Source organism: Sinocyclocheilus grahami, unplaced genomic scaffold, assembly GCF_001515645.1.
Source record: "Sinocyclocheilus grahami isolate Dianchi unplaced genomic scaffold, SAMN03320097.WGS_v1.1 scaffold215.1, whole genome shotgun sequence".
NCBI classification, from domain to species: Eukaryota; Metazoa; Chordata; class Actinopteri; order Cypriniformes; family Cyprinidae; genus Sinocyclocheilus; species Sinocyclocheilus grahami.
The window spans coordinates 1,192,994-1,208,047 of NW_015505394.1; the positions used below are offsets into that span (position 1 = coordinate 1,192,994).

Consider the following 15,054-nt stretch of genomic DNA (forward strand, 5'->3'; position numbering starts at 1 on the left):
CCTGGTTTTCTCCACACATACCGCTTAGAATTAAGGCCAAAAAGCTTTAGGAAGGGTTCTGGTCGTCCCAAACGTCTTCCATTTAAGGATTATGGAGGCCACTGTGCTCTTAGGAACCTTAAGTGCAGCAGAAATTTTTTTGTAACCTTGGCCAGATCTGTGCCTTGCCACAATTCTGTCTCTGAGCTCTTCAGGCAGTTCCTTTGACCTCATGATTCTCATTTGCTCTGACATGCACTGTGAGCTGTAAGGTCTTATATAGACAGGTGTGTGGCTTTCCTAATCAAGTCCAATCAGTATAATCAAACACAGCTGGACTCAAATGAAGGTGTAGAACCATCTCAAGGATGATCAGAAGAAATGGACAGCACCTGAGTTAAATATATGAGTGTCACATTGAGTCTGAATACTTAGGACCATGTGATATTTCAGTTTTTCTTTTTTAATAAATCTGGGAAGTGGGAAAACTTGAAAAATCGGCAGTGTATCAAATACTTATTTGCCCCACTGTATATATACACACACACACACATATATAACAAAAATGAACATACAGTGGTTGTCCAACAGTCTGAGAACACATCTAAAATCTGGGATTCAAAACCGAATCAAAATAAACAGATGTAAGAACATTTTTGTAGAATTTTTATTTTTTAATATTTGGAATTGTCTGTGATACTTTTTCAGGACTTTTTGATGAATAGAACATTCAAAAGAACAATGCTTATTTGAATTTTTTTTGTATTTTAAGTAATATTTTGCTATATTAAATGTTTTTACTATCACTTTTGATCAATTTAATGCATCCTTGCTGAATAAATGTATTCATTTTTTAAATATATATAAGTGTGTGTGTGTATATGTATGTACTGTATGTATACAGTATAAATGATAAAAGTGGTGGTCTCACAGTGGTGGCGGTCATCTCCTTGCGTCGATCAGGTATCTCAGCCTTATTAGGGTTGTTGGCGGTGCTGACCATTGGACTAGACGGTGGTAGGGTCCGACTGCCCATTACGCTACAGCTGGCCTTCCTCGGTGGCATGCGGCTCTCACGCAGCTCACGGTCTCCGCTGCTGGTCGGGCTACGCTTAGGGTGCATCACAGGCATGCTGGGACCACCTGCAGAAGAAACAAATAATTATAATCGTTAACTACTGGAAGTATGTTTCTGTTTAGAGTTTAAGCTGAAGTGTCTCATACAGAAGTCACTGTGCCGTCGCTGGCGGTGGTAAGTAGAGGCGCTGCGCTGAGTCTTGCTGTGTGAGGATGAGGAAGATGACGATGAAGAGGAGTGTTTGTTGGTTCCATTGGTAACTGGGCTTGGACGTACACGCGGCAAAGTCATACTGCCACTAACTCGTGACTCAGCGCCATCCTATGACCAGATGCCAATAGAGAAAAAGAGTAAAAAATAAACTCTGAGAATCCAGGTCTTTGTTGTGCTCCATGCTGGCAAACAAGTGGTATTTTCAAGTAGAAAACTGGTATATAGTAACACAGTGTGTGTGTGCAATGTATTACCTCAGTCTTCAGGCCCAACAATAGATATGTAGCTGTGGCTTCATTATATTTCTGATTAAGTAAAGAGTCTTTAATCTCTTCTGTAGTAAAACCCATCCCGACCATAATCTCTGGAAAGACAAAGAAATCAGAGAACAGAGAGGAATATTTACAAACACAACAAGTCTCTTTATTCTAAGGATAATTTGAACACAACAGTAAAATGATAATAGTAGCAAAATACATAGTAAAACACTTGAATCAGTTTCCTACTGGTCTACATTCTCACCAATGCGGTTGGGGTCACTGTAGTCCTCTGCTGGTTCAATGTGAGGCTTTAGCTCATCGCTGTCATACCCTGCATTCATCCACTTATCCTTCATCACTTGCTGTGGAGGAAATACCAGCATCCTGATTAAACAGAAACCTCCCAGCTCAGTCATTTAACTGCGCTGACTTCATAACTCGACTCACACACAAATAATTAGCAATTTCTAGCAAATGCATTCTGTATGCATTCTACAACACAGAAACTTTACAGAGATATGACTCAGCACAGACTCAGCATCATTTAATGTATCTGGTACAGGATTTGGTACGGCAGAGTGTATCGATGTATCTGCAAATATGCACCTCTAGAGTGCAACGTTTGCTGGGATTGAGCACAAGAAACCTGCGCAGAATCCCCTCACAGTCTGTGGACATGTAGAAGGGCACACGGTACTTCCCCCTCAACACTCGCTCACGCAGCTCCTGGAAAACACACATGCACCAGCAAAATGTGTGACAAGCAAACATCCGTGTGTCTTTAGACAGAAAGTTACTAAAGAAATAAGGGTTTAGAGGACTTTTTAGGTCCAAAGTTAAAAAATGGTGCACTATTCTAAATTAATTTCTCTCATTTAGAGTAAGTTTTTTTTGTATTACTTCCCATATTCAGCAGTGGAGCATCAAATTGCAAGACTTTTACATTGTTACAAAAAATAAAATGCTGTTCATTTGAACTTTCTATTAATTTTTAGCACCAAATCAACATATTAGAATACTTTCTGAAGGAACATGTAACACTGAAGACTGGACTAATGGCTGCTGAAAATTAAGCTGTCAACACAGGCATACATTTTATTTTAAAATATATTCAAATAGAAAACAGTTGAAATAAATAAAAAACAGATGCTTTATAGATGAACTGAACTCATTCCATAATTGATGAACTTCACACAGCTATTAAACTGAACCGAATAAACAATTAATTGACTTGAACTGAAAAATTGGATGTTTACTATTGTCCTCTTTTTAGAGCTGCTTTACAGCAGAATTGAATTTTGTTTGCATCATTGAAACATTATTTTCCGGTTTAACACTGTAAAGCTGCTTTGACACAGTCTGTATTGTATAAAGCACTATATAAATAAAAGCGATTGACTTGTTTTTTGTTGTAAATACCAATGTAAGTAAGGTGTCAAGAGACTGGAATGGATCATAGTGGGTGTAGGAACAGAGTAACTGTACCTTGAGGTTCTGTCCATCAAAAGGAAGTGACCCACTGACCAGCGTGTACAGAATAACCCCCAGGCTCCAGATATCCACCTCTGGCCCGTCATACTTTTTTCCTTGAAACAACTCTGGAGCTGCGTAAGGTGGGGAACCGCAGAAGGTGTCCAACTTATTCCCCAACGTAAACTCGTTACTAAAGCCAAAGTCTGCTATCTTTATGTTAGCATCTGCATCCAATAGCAAATTCTCTGCCTGTAAAGACAAAAATAGTGAAAGAGATAGAAATAATGAAGTTGTACAGAACTGTGTGAAGGAAAGAAAAAACAGGACAGAAAGTGTTACAAAACTGCATAACATAGTGAGGCTGATGGGATCTGAAAAATCTGCATAATTCACACATTTCCTTTTGCAATTTTGCTTCTCAAGTAAATTTATATTGTGTTAAGGATATTTGGATATTTTTAGTGGAAAAGACAAAAAAATGCTGATTTAAAAAAATATATATTTTAATTTTAATTTAATTTAATTTTTTCATTCTAAAGATTCCAGCCCATACCTTCAGATCCCTGTGAACTATATTCTTCTGATGACAGTAATGAACAGCTGACACAATCTGAAACAAAACGAAAAATAACACAACCTAGTTAAAACACATGAAACCAGAGGCTTAATTTGATGCAATACCATGATCTTTAATCCTACACTATATGCTGCAGTGATAAGGTAAATGTCTCACCTGTCTAAATTTGGCTCTAGCCTCTAATTCTTTCATTCTCCCATGAGACACCAGGTAGTCAAACACCTCACCTGGAAAACCAAATCACACATGAATAATATCCCAAATATCACAGATGCACCTATAAATATTATGTTGACCATCAAGTCTTTTTGCATCGTTGCAGCATTATGTTGGCCACACTAGAATTAAGTTATATTTGTTTTCTATTCTTAGAACAAAGTTATATTCCATACTCCAGTATGTACATGAGAGCTCACCTCCACTTGCATATTCCATCACAAGATAAAGCGTCTTCTCTGTTTCAATAACCTCAAAGAGTTGGACTGTAATATACAAGAGTAGATGGCATGAAATAGTTTTTGTAAGCTTACATTTAAACAGCAATAGCTAATTATTTTGTATTGTAATTATTATAAAAGCAGCAGGCTTGCATTTATTGCATTTTAGTGCATCTTACCAATGTTGGGGTGGTGGAGAGTCTTCATGATCCGCACCTCTCTGAACAGCTGCAAAAGAAGAGAGAACAAAATGATTATCAAGAATAATACATACCATTTAAATCATTCCCAGAATAAATTGATATTCTTCATCTACATCAATAATTATGAACATGAAGCCTTCATGTAGGACAGCAATATCCAGAAACAATATTTTAATCATGACAACTCTCGGAAGATTTTAGCATGGTGATGGATATGACAATGTTAATGTATTTGGTCTTGGCGGAATAGATCTGCTACGCTGCTGCTGCTGTTGGTTATTGCTGTAGTTGTAGATTATTGCTGCTGCTGCAAGCAAGTAGAGGAACTTGCTACTCGATACGGTGCCATGAGTATTTAAGACATACTGCTGCTGCAGAAATAGCATATAAAATAACCCCGTAGGCAGATCTATACAGGTGGAGCTGGGGAAGGTGGAGGGTTTCAGAGAAACTCTGAAAAGCGTGCTGCAGGGATCTCTAGTGAATGCTAGCCAACCGTATAAAAGCAAGGCAGTAAGCTAATTGGCTGCATATGCAGCATGAACCAATCAGCTTGTGCCAAGTCATTTAACTCTCTGAATATCATCAGTTACGTTAACAACCCATCAGCTTGCGCCATCTAGAGTTTAATGACTAAACTATATTATATATACTTCTGTATTTCGTTCTCTCTCCATCTGTACGCAGTACTCAATATATAATCCCTGTTGCTGTGGAAACCTCAGAATGGAGTCTTGAACCTGCATCTGTCCTATAATACGCCTCACAGACATCTGTTCAGAAGTAATGGTTTTGATACACCCCTGGTTCCTTTAATTCACATTATTGGATGATATATATACATTTTCATATGAAGGCACACACACACACACACACACACAGTTGAAAATGTAAAAATTAAATCAACCCAGTCTGTCTTCTAGCCAATACAGACGTCTAATGAAATGTTTGGGAGGAGCTTGTACAGCTAACCCTGTCAATCATATCACAAGAATATATGAGCAGCTGTTTTCCACACCCATGTAGGTTACTGAGGCTTGTCGATTCAGAAGTCAATCACATTACACTTCTCTTTTTTTAATCACATTGCCTCAATCTCTCATAATGACTAAGCACAATATTGCATTTATTGAAAAACTGCTATTGTCAGTTTAAAGTCAGCATGAAATACATTTTTTAAGTATGTTATCGATTTTGGTGGGGATGTTGAATTGATATGTGTTTTCATGTTCTCATTCCTGTTTGTATATTGTTAATAAAAAAAAGTATGTTATTGATCTTATTGTGAATTATTCATCCTTGCATATGTTTTTTTTTTAAAAACCTTGTAATATATAATCAAAATATCATATCTTGTTCTACGGGCGACATATGTTGGACTTCTTAAACACCACCCCTTTCTTACATCTACAAGCTTGCATTCAGATCTGCCTCCATCCAATCAAAAACACACATATTGAACAAAGTCCCCGCCTATTTTATTTATTTTTTTGGTACTCTTTGTACATTGTGACTTTAAGTAGAATGAACATGTTTAAAACTGTGTTGTTGACATAAGAGCTCAGAAATGTTTGAATAAACTGCTAAAACATGCAAATCAGAAGGCCAGAGGAAGATCAGAAAAGATATATTGCTGACACAGCCACAGAAATGAATGCCGTGATCCCTGTCACATGTAAACACTACATTTTTCTTAGTTATTTGATATCACTTATATTGTAAAGCATAGAAACTATCATCCAGCAAACATGACACAGAACAAAACTCAGCTTTTCTCTATGTGCAACATAAAAGGGCAAAACAGAGGGATAAGACAAACACTCTAACAACTGACAAATGCACCACTAAACAGTGATTCCAGCATTACTATAACAGCTCATATAAGTCATATGAGTGGTCAAAAAGCCATACGTGACTTGTGGTCAATAAGGGTGGATTATGGTTTGTGTACAGTTAACTGTGTGTGATACAGGGCCGGGATTGAATCACAGTGGGGTATTCTGGGCCTGTGGAGAACTGCAGCTGTCGACCTCTCCTCTCCAACACATACACTAAGCACACAAACAAATGATGCATTTTGAAAACAAGACTGCCTATGGCCAGATCTGAAAACGAGGGGGGGGGGTTCAGTTACTACATTTAATATTTTAACAAAAGGGTAAGTGCTGAGTTGTGAGTGCTGATATTTAATGTAAGATCCCTCCAGATGAGTGAAAACCACTGATTTCACAAGTTTGTTAAAAGTCAGAAGCATTTCAAGCATAGCTTTGTCAATAATCAATAAAAATCTTGATGTATGCTCAAACTCAGTGCTATATTTGAGCGGTGGGCTTCAGTGGGAGGATTGAAGGCCGGTGATAATCTATAATGAGACAGATGAGTCACTGGTGTACAGGAGAGAGTGCAAACTCAACAGCGACATTAAAAACTAACAGCACACACATATTACTGCAATACTTCCAAGAGCCTCACACTGTTCTCTCTCTCTCTCTCACTCTCTCTCTCTATATATATATATATATACACTGTTCACTTGAGGTGCTCAATATTTTCTGGTCATTAGATAATGTTTATGTACAATGTCCATATTTTTTTCCTTTTATGTGCTATGTTAAAATGACATCATTGCATGGCATTGTGACAGTTGTATTAATAAAGAAAAAATGTCTTGAAAACTGGTCTTACCTTTTGTAGGCTGGTTGGGTTCAACTGAGTCTTGTCGATAATCTTTATTGCAACCTAAAAATGCAATGCACAATTAGTGATGTAAGCTCCAAATAAAATGTCTCTTATGCTAGACAGATAGCCCCCCAAAAAGTCTTAATTGTTTGTGATCAAACCTGATATAGTGTTATTTGACATTCATTAGTTTAGGCTTTTATCAAAACAATCTTGCTGGATGGGGAAACCAGATTAAACTATTATTGGTTACAAAAATGAGAATATGTACACTACTATTCAAAATGTATTTGATCAAGAAATAGAGTAAAACATTAATAGTGTAAAATACGATTTAAAATAGCCATTGCTGTGATGGCAAAGCTGAAGTTTCAGCAGCCATTTCTCCAGTCTTCACTGATCCTTCAGTAATTTTTCTGATATGCTAATTTGGTGTTCAAAAAACATTTCTTATTATCAGTGATGTTGAAAACAATGTAGTCAATGTTGTAAACAGCTGTGCTGCAAAATATTTTTTGTAAAAAATATGTGATGCATTTTCAGGATTCTTTGGTGAATAGAAAGTTTAAAACAACATTTATTTGAAATACATCTTTTTTATTTCTATTATAAATGTATTTAATGTCACGTTTGATTAATTTAATGCATCCTTGCTGAATAAAAGACTTACTTGCCTTCAAAAAGAAATCTTATGGACCCCACACTTTTGAACAGTAGTGTATTTGACTCCACTAAATATCATAGTATATGAAGAGACATCTGTGTCAGAATTTTAAAAGTACTCCTTGCTTCAGAGCTTTGTTTATTTACAGGAGTGACAACCATATTTAACAAATTAAAAAATTCAGGTGATCACCAAATTTATTCATTAAATGTGTAGTGTGTACAGAGCCAAACTGTTAATGCAATGATGTAATTAAAAGTGCATATAAGACTCTTTTGTTCTTGTGTGGCGCTAGTCAGAGCCAGAGCCATGTGTCTTGACTCATTCGCAAATTCACATGCCAGTCTCTCTCCACCGTAGCTGCTCCCACCAGCCATGTGGTCTAGAGGCAACTCATACTGTACCGTTCAAACAGAGCACATGCTGTTAGTAGCAGCTTAAAGAGCATAAAACACTCTGTTGATGGGTATTTTATTATCTGATCGCTAATATTACTCTGGTCAAAAATAGCACAAAACTTTTAGCATCCATGTTACCTATTTACAGCCAAACTGTTGCAGTGGTTATGTCAGCCATCATGAGTCTGGGAGTGATGACTGTATTCCGTATACAAACACAATCATAATATACGGGGTTCCCATCTGTATTTAAATACAGTTGTCACTCCCAAAGGTGTATATGTGGCACCGATAACAGAAAAAATTAGCATTTATCGGCCGATACCGATATGGTGGCCGATATATCGTGCATCCCTAATTGCAAAGCAGCTTTACAGAAAATTAAGTTTCTACAATATATTTAGTAGTAGCTTGTCAGTGGTGACTATGTCAAATTGACTGCCACAAGTTCACTATTAATGCTGCAAAAGTTTTTAAACTCTCTATTATGGTATTTATCTAGAATTAAAAAAAATTCTAGAACTTTAAATATTTTAACACTGTATGCTGGCATGATTCTTTAAACATCATAATTTATTACTGTCCAAGATTATTAAAGCTCTCTGCTGCCCACTAAAAAGACCACCTAAAATCACACTATATCAGCTTTGGTTTATAAAAAGTAAACGTGGGGGTGGAGTTGTTCACACTTAAGTTGTACCACTTTAAAAATATACCACCCAAAGAATTACAGCTCACAAGTGTTCTGATGATAAAGAGACATAATACAGCAGCTCCTGTACCAACATCTTATCACACACTACTGGTTTTACCTATGTAAACTCTCTCTTTTGCAGTCTTTCTCTCTCACCTCTTTGCCCGTGAGGATGTGGCGGGCTAGTTTGACTTTAGCAAAGTTGCCCTTGCCGATGGTTTTGAGGAGCCGGTAATTTCCGATGTGTGGCAGCTCGTCTGAGCAAGAGGCCATGGAGTTACGACATCTCGCACCCAGTGAACGACTCGACACATTCGTTCCCTTCTCTGAACGACTCGCCACCAAAGACGCATGCTGGACAGAGAGACAGACACAGGGAAAATTTATTAAGATTAATTCAGTTCAATTTGGAAAAAATGGATTGGACTAAACAGGAGGTTATGCTGAAGCAAACAGAAGGAAGAAAAAAATGGCCTTAAAGAAAGAAACCCGCCTGTGACTCTAGCCACTCCAAAGGACAAGTAATGCAGATCACAGAAATTGCATTTAGAAACAAATTTTTTTTTATTGTAGAATAGAAGAAAAACCAAATGGGAGAGTGGAAACTGTGGTGAAAAAGATCAATGCTACAGCACTGACCATCTGCACCAGATTTAAAAATCAAATCCTCATTTACTGATTTAGCTCTTACTTCACACACACAAATAAGTCTACATGTATGATGAGCCACACAACTGTTGTAGTATCTAGCAATTAGTACTGATTGATTGATTGATTGATTGATTGATTGATTGATTGATTGATTGATTGATTGATTGATTGATTAAACTACATTGTGAACATTTCTAAAGAGAACAATGTTCACTAATGATGCATCAAAATTTTGACAACCGTAAAAAGTTTGCAAGGGCCAAAACAGTGACATTTAATTACCTCTTCTCTGATGACACATTTTGACCATTTCAGCATCTATTTCATGCACACAACAAAATATAATCATGGCAGCAGTGTGGACATACTTCATTGTGACCAGAAAGGATGCTAATATGTAAAATTGTGTTTGGCTGAAATATCGAGAGGCAGCTTGCTGCTGAAGAACTCTTCTACGACTGATTTAATTTATCACCCAAGAACACAACACGCTGGAAAGCATATTAAGTCCAATTACCCAATTTGTCATATTTATTTACTCAAACTTTATTTTCCGTTTTGTTTTTGTTTTTTTGGCTAAATAAAAAAATTAATTTCAGTTTCAGTGTTCAGGTAAAAAATTAATTTCAGTGCATCACTATGTTTATACAGTTACAAAGTGGGTTTGTAAAAAAAAAACTGTCAACAGAGCTCTCAATATACACACACAATGAATTAAACATCTGGTGCCATAGTAATAGAATTAAATCAGAATTGGAAAAAAAGAAAAAATAACTTGCATTTTGTGTGCCTTAATAGTCTTTAAAAGTATTCAGAAATACATAAATGTAAGGGGAAATTAAGATAATTCAGCTTGTTTTTTATAAACATGAAAACAACATTTACATTTTTTTTTATTAATTATTATTCAGATTGCTAATGTGATGATGGTATACGAGAGTGTGCGGGAAAACTGAGGTTAGCATTGGTGTGTGAGTAATTCAGCCCTATAATACAGGATTAACTTACTTTGCCTTGGGGGTTTTAGTCTGCCACAGCTGAAACTAAACTTCTATTTAGATTAGCACATTTAAACCTGACTGAGCCCTGAACACTCAGGCTAACATCTGGTAAAGTTTCCTTAACGGCTCCAACTGTCCCCTTAAGAGGGGATAGGAAGGAGCTCACACGGAAATCAAAACATGCCCAGGTCCCCATCTGCACCGCTGACCACAGGATTACAGCTCAGGGATTGAATAAATTACTCACAATGCCCTGCCCTACTCTTACTGGACTCTACCTCACACACACTATATACAAAATATGCCAAATTGTACATACTGTGCACTAGCTCTCATTCTTTCTTTTTTTTATTATAAAGAAAGAAAGAAAGATAAAGAACGAAAGAAAGAAATGATCACAGACTGTTATGAAACTTGTCCCTTGAGAGAAATCCAGCCAGGAGCATGGATGGGTGTTAAGTAATCTTAGTCCAGTTCTGCCTTAACAAGGTATATACATATACTTTTGACACATGGTTTTTGATGGCATAGATGTATCCTCTGTGATATCTCAGAATCATGTGTTTATTTCGGCAGTTGTTCTAAAGTTGTTCTAAATGGTGTCTAAAGGAATTTTTTAATTAAAAGATAACATTTTACTGTATTTTATTACTGTTTTACTGTATTATTGATTAAATAAACAGTCAATATAACAAAGAGTGAAAAATTTAAGGGGGTCTGAGTACTTTCTGTACCCACTGTATATATATATGTGTGTGTGTGTGTGTGTGTATGTATACATGTATGTATGCATATACACATATACTGTATATGTATGCATATACAGTATATGTGTGTGTATGTATGTAAATATTAGGGATGCAACAATACAGTTAGGCTACGGTTCAATACACACCTCAGTTTTTTTTGCGATTTGCAATTTAAAATGTGATTTTTAAAACAAAAACTGGAGAAAAACATGAATTATCATATGTCTACTTCAAATTTATTTTGAGAGAAGTATTATTTTTCCTATTTTTACCCAAAATAGGATGGAGTGGCTATTATTGAGTGCTATAAATAAACACATGTAATGTTTATTTCACTCATACTGGAAGCCAGAGGGCACCCTCGCGCAGAAACTCTGCATATGTATCACATAAAGCTGGCTGCACACTAGACGATTTTCAAATCTTAAACGGTTTTAAAACCATAGGAGACCACAGACATGAAGACAGTTCAACTGATTTTTAGCCTTATAATCCTCTGAAACATGTTTGATATTTACGATTCGGGGACGCTCCGTCTCAATCGGGAGCAGATAAATAATCGTACTGACACCACACAATAGAGAATTTTTGGACAAAAAATTGTTTGTGACAAGCCTCAAATCGGGCCACACACTGCTGCTTCATTCGGGGATGCAAATTGGGCTTAAAATCAGCCTTAAAATCGTCTAGTGTGTGACCAGCCTAAGTAACAGAACTGATGAGGCTCCAGGAAATCCCTAATATGGACAAAGACATCCAGCTATCGTGTGACTGATAGAAACGTTTTGAATGATGAAACATGAAGACAATAAACACTCGACTCGGCAATGTACGGTTTATCGGCGTTCTTCAAGCCATCTCAGGTATTCTCATAATAATTAAGTATATTTGTAATCCATTGTTAATCGTCATGTGTTCCTTTTTCGAACGCTCATTATATAATGCTCGAACTCACGGGCACACACACAGAGAAATAAAAGTTGCGTAAGTTATTTAAACGCAAAACGAAAAACCACAATATACAAGCGCATATTGAACCGTGGATGTCGTACCTAACGGTTCAATATTATATTGAGAATTGTCACACATACACACACACAAACATATATATATATATATATATTGAGGCAGACAAAGTTCAAATGCAAAGCTGCGTTCTCAGTTCCTAACTAAGACATCAAGACCCTGGTCATTATGATTTGGTTAGTTGAACATACTCCAATAAATTACTTAAAACATTTACCTTGGAGCAATTGCTTTAAAATGTACAGTGAGTACAAATATATTGAGTGTTACCATCACATGAGTGTTTTTTTCCCCAATGCGGTTACAATCAGCAAATAAACAATAGTTGCTTTAGATTTAGTTTACTGAAGCGACACTAAATACATAAGCAAACACAAGTTTAAGTCAGTTCATGAACCACACTGTAATTTGTTGGCGCAGAGCTGGTAGGCCACTACACCAGCCAGTGCGTCAGTTTCAGAAGCGCGGGACTGTACGCGAACGGCAGAACACAGCTAGCGGTGAAACCTCACTCCACCCTCCCTAGTTGATTCTGGTGCCCCGAATGGCTATAGTCATTTTCTGATATGCAGAGATAGAGGGTTTCTTTGCTTTTCTCCCGCAAATTCTGCCAATGAAGCAAAACCGCTCTTTGAGAGCGCATGTGCGCAGCTGATGCGCTGATGTGTACACTATGCGGATGGCCTGAGCTCTACTGCCTGCGCGTTTCGCAGCGCCTCTTTTGCTGCTTTGTACATTCAATGATACGGCCCATTTTGCCAAAGAACCTGCTACACGTACATGGGCCACTGTATCCTGCCTCTCCATCCTCCCATGGCAATGAATGCCTGATATTCAATCCCGGCTGCAAAAATGACGGTGCACCTGACGTTAAACACTGGGCGTTGTAGGATATGAATGGAAACGGGGCACTGAGATGATATTTTACAACAATGATAATTCATTTGAAATGAAGATACTTACATGATCTGTGCTCCGGTCGTTCGCAGACGGTAAAGCAGACCGAGAGGACATTTTCCCTGAGACGATTAACACGATTAAAGAGGAATAACGCGAGCAGTATTTACAGATTTAATCTCCCCCGGTAAACGCAGCTGGGGCCGAGCTTCTCTCACACCGCCTGCTCGGTAAAGCCTGCGTCTGTCATGACAGCGGCAACAGCAGTCCGCAAATCTCACAGATGTCCTCGAGACAAACCATGCAAACCGTAACGATCGAACGAGTCAGTTGACGATGAAAACGCAAGAGCGGCGGTATATGTGCTAAAACAGAGTAATGCTTGGCCGGAGCCCAACGATGTTGTAGCGACTCGCTACCCCCCGCCTCATCTCCGCGAGCAAAACAAATACGGCTCCGACAACCCCGTCCTCTTTTCTCATAATAATACCGAGGATCTCTCCGCTCCCCTGTACCATTCACTTCTCGCATCTGTTTGTCATGGGAAAACAGAAGCTTTGGCCGGTGAGGAGACCGAGACCCGTTCACATCCTGAAGCAGCCGTTATATTCCAGCGGCGGATAGTGAGATGCGCCACTGCTGCCTCCTCCAGCGCTCGTCCCAGCACTGACACGCGCGCGCGGACGCACTAATGGACCATTTAAAGAGCTCCACACAAGCGGACTGATGGACTACTTGCACGTGTCAAAATTCTCCGTAGCTTGGGAGGTCTTTAAATACTCAATCATTGCGCTTTTTCATCATAGTCATTTTACTTGAGAGTGTTTTAAGGGCTAATAATCTACTGCAATTGTTATCTTGTTATCTTCAATCTTGAAGTTGTAATGAAAAGAAATGGCCGTATATTACTGTATATTTACACAGGCCAGTGGCAAAGGACAAGATTATAAACAAACTACATGTTACAACTGACTTCAGATGACTGCTTACTGTGTCTAACATGATTTTTAATCATGTTTTTGAAAATGTGAAATCAGTCTGCTTGATTGAAACATAGAAAATAAAGTCTGCTAATGGTAACAATGAATATATTTTTCCTCACTGTACATTCTAAAGCACCAAGAAAAAAACATTTGATGTAATTAATTAAAGTATGTTAAACTAAATACATTTTATATAAAGGATCAGGTTGTCGACGTCTTAGTGAGGAACTGAAACACTTTGCATTTGGACTGTGTTTGCCTCACAATTAATCAATTTATTTATTTCTCTTTTTATATTCACTATACTATTCCAAAATTTGGGGCCGGTCAGATTTTTTAAAATGTTTTTGAAAGGAGTCTCTTATGCTCACCAAGGGGGGGTATATATTATATATAATAAAATATTATATATTTGATAATATATAAAAAATATTTTACAATTTAAAATAACTTTTATTTCATGACTCAAAGGGATAGTTCACCCAAATATGAAAATTCTGTCATCATTTATTCACCCTCAAGTTGTTCCAAACCTGTATGAATTTCTTTCTTCTGTTGAACACAAAAGAAGATATTTTGAAGAATGTGGGTAACCGAACATTTGCTCCCCAATGCCTCTCATGTAACTGTTAACTGGTTAACCCACACTCTTGAAAATATCTTCTTTTGTGCTAAACTTGAGGGTGAGTAAATGACGACAGAATTTTTGGGTGAACTATCCCTTTAAGGATAGATAAGTCTGAACTGGATTACATTACAGTACTATAATGTCAAACATTTCATTGAGAACTCAAACAATAACAGGTCCAGGGAACTACTGTACAGAAAACAATAAAGGAGTTTGTGGAAAATGTGTTGAAATTTTGTGGCCAGAATTACAATCCATCCAATAGTTAAAAGTAGTGATTATGTCATATTCACCATATTTTGAAATATTTTTACTATTTAAAATTACTGCTTTCTATTTGAATATATTTTAAAATGTAATTTATTCATGTGATCAAAGCTAAATTTTCAGCATCATTAGGCCTACTCCAGTCTTCAGTGTCACATGATCCTTCAGCAATCATTTTAATATGCTGATTATCAATT

At 37.2% G+C, this 15,054-nt stretch overlaps 1 protein-coding gene across 3 annotated transcripts in view; it reads right to left on the reverse strand.

Moving 5' to 3' along the window:
* LOC107596145 (MAP/microtubule affinity-regulating kinase 4-like) overlaps positions 1-13,660 on the reverse strand; it is a 20,030-nt gene extending 6,370 nt beyond the window's left edge. Inside the window, exons 1-13 of one of the 3 annotated variants that reach the window (XM_016286809.1) lie at positions 13,046-13,659; positions 8,812-9,009; positions 6,906-6,959; positions 4,197-4,245; positions 3,997-4,062; positions 3,737-3,807; positions 3,557-3,613; positions 3,016-3,252; positions 2,137-2,256; positions 1,793-1,892; positions 1,525-1,634; positions 1,204-1,378; positions 911-1,122 (exon numbers count right to left, since the gene is read on the reverse strand). In XM_016286809.1, the coding sequence (XP_016142295.1) occupies positions 911-1,122; positions 1,204-1,378; positions 1,525-1,634; positions 1,793-1,892; positions 2,137-2,256; positions 3,016-3,252; positions 3,557-3,613; positions 3,737-3,807; positions 3,997-4,062; positions 4,197-4,245; positions 6,906-6,959; positions 8,812-9,009; positions 13,046-13,096 (1,500 nt within the window). In that variant the 5' untranslated portion in view covers positions 13,097-13,659. Of the gene's footprint in view, positions 1-910; positions 1,123-1,203; positions 1,379-1,524; positions 1,635-1,792; positions 1,893-2,136; positions 2,257-3,015; positions 3,253-3,556; positions 3,614-3,736; positions 3,808-3,996; positions 4,063-4,196; positions 4,246-6,905; positions 6,960-8,811; positions 9,010-9,294; positions 9,334-13,045 lie in introns of those variants that run through there. The other 2 variants (XM_016286810.1, XM_016286811.1) reach the window with 2 other exon arrangements.
* Positions 13,661-15,054: the final 1,394 nt, after the last annotated feature.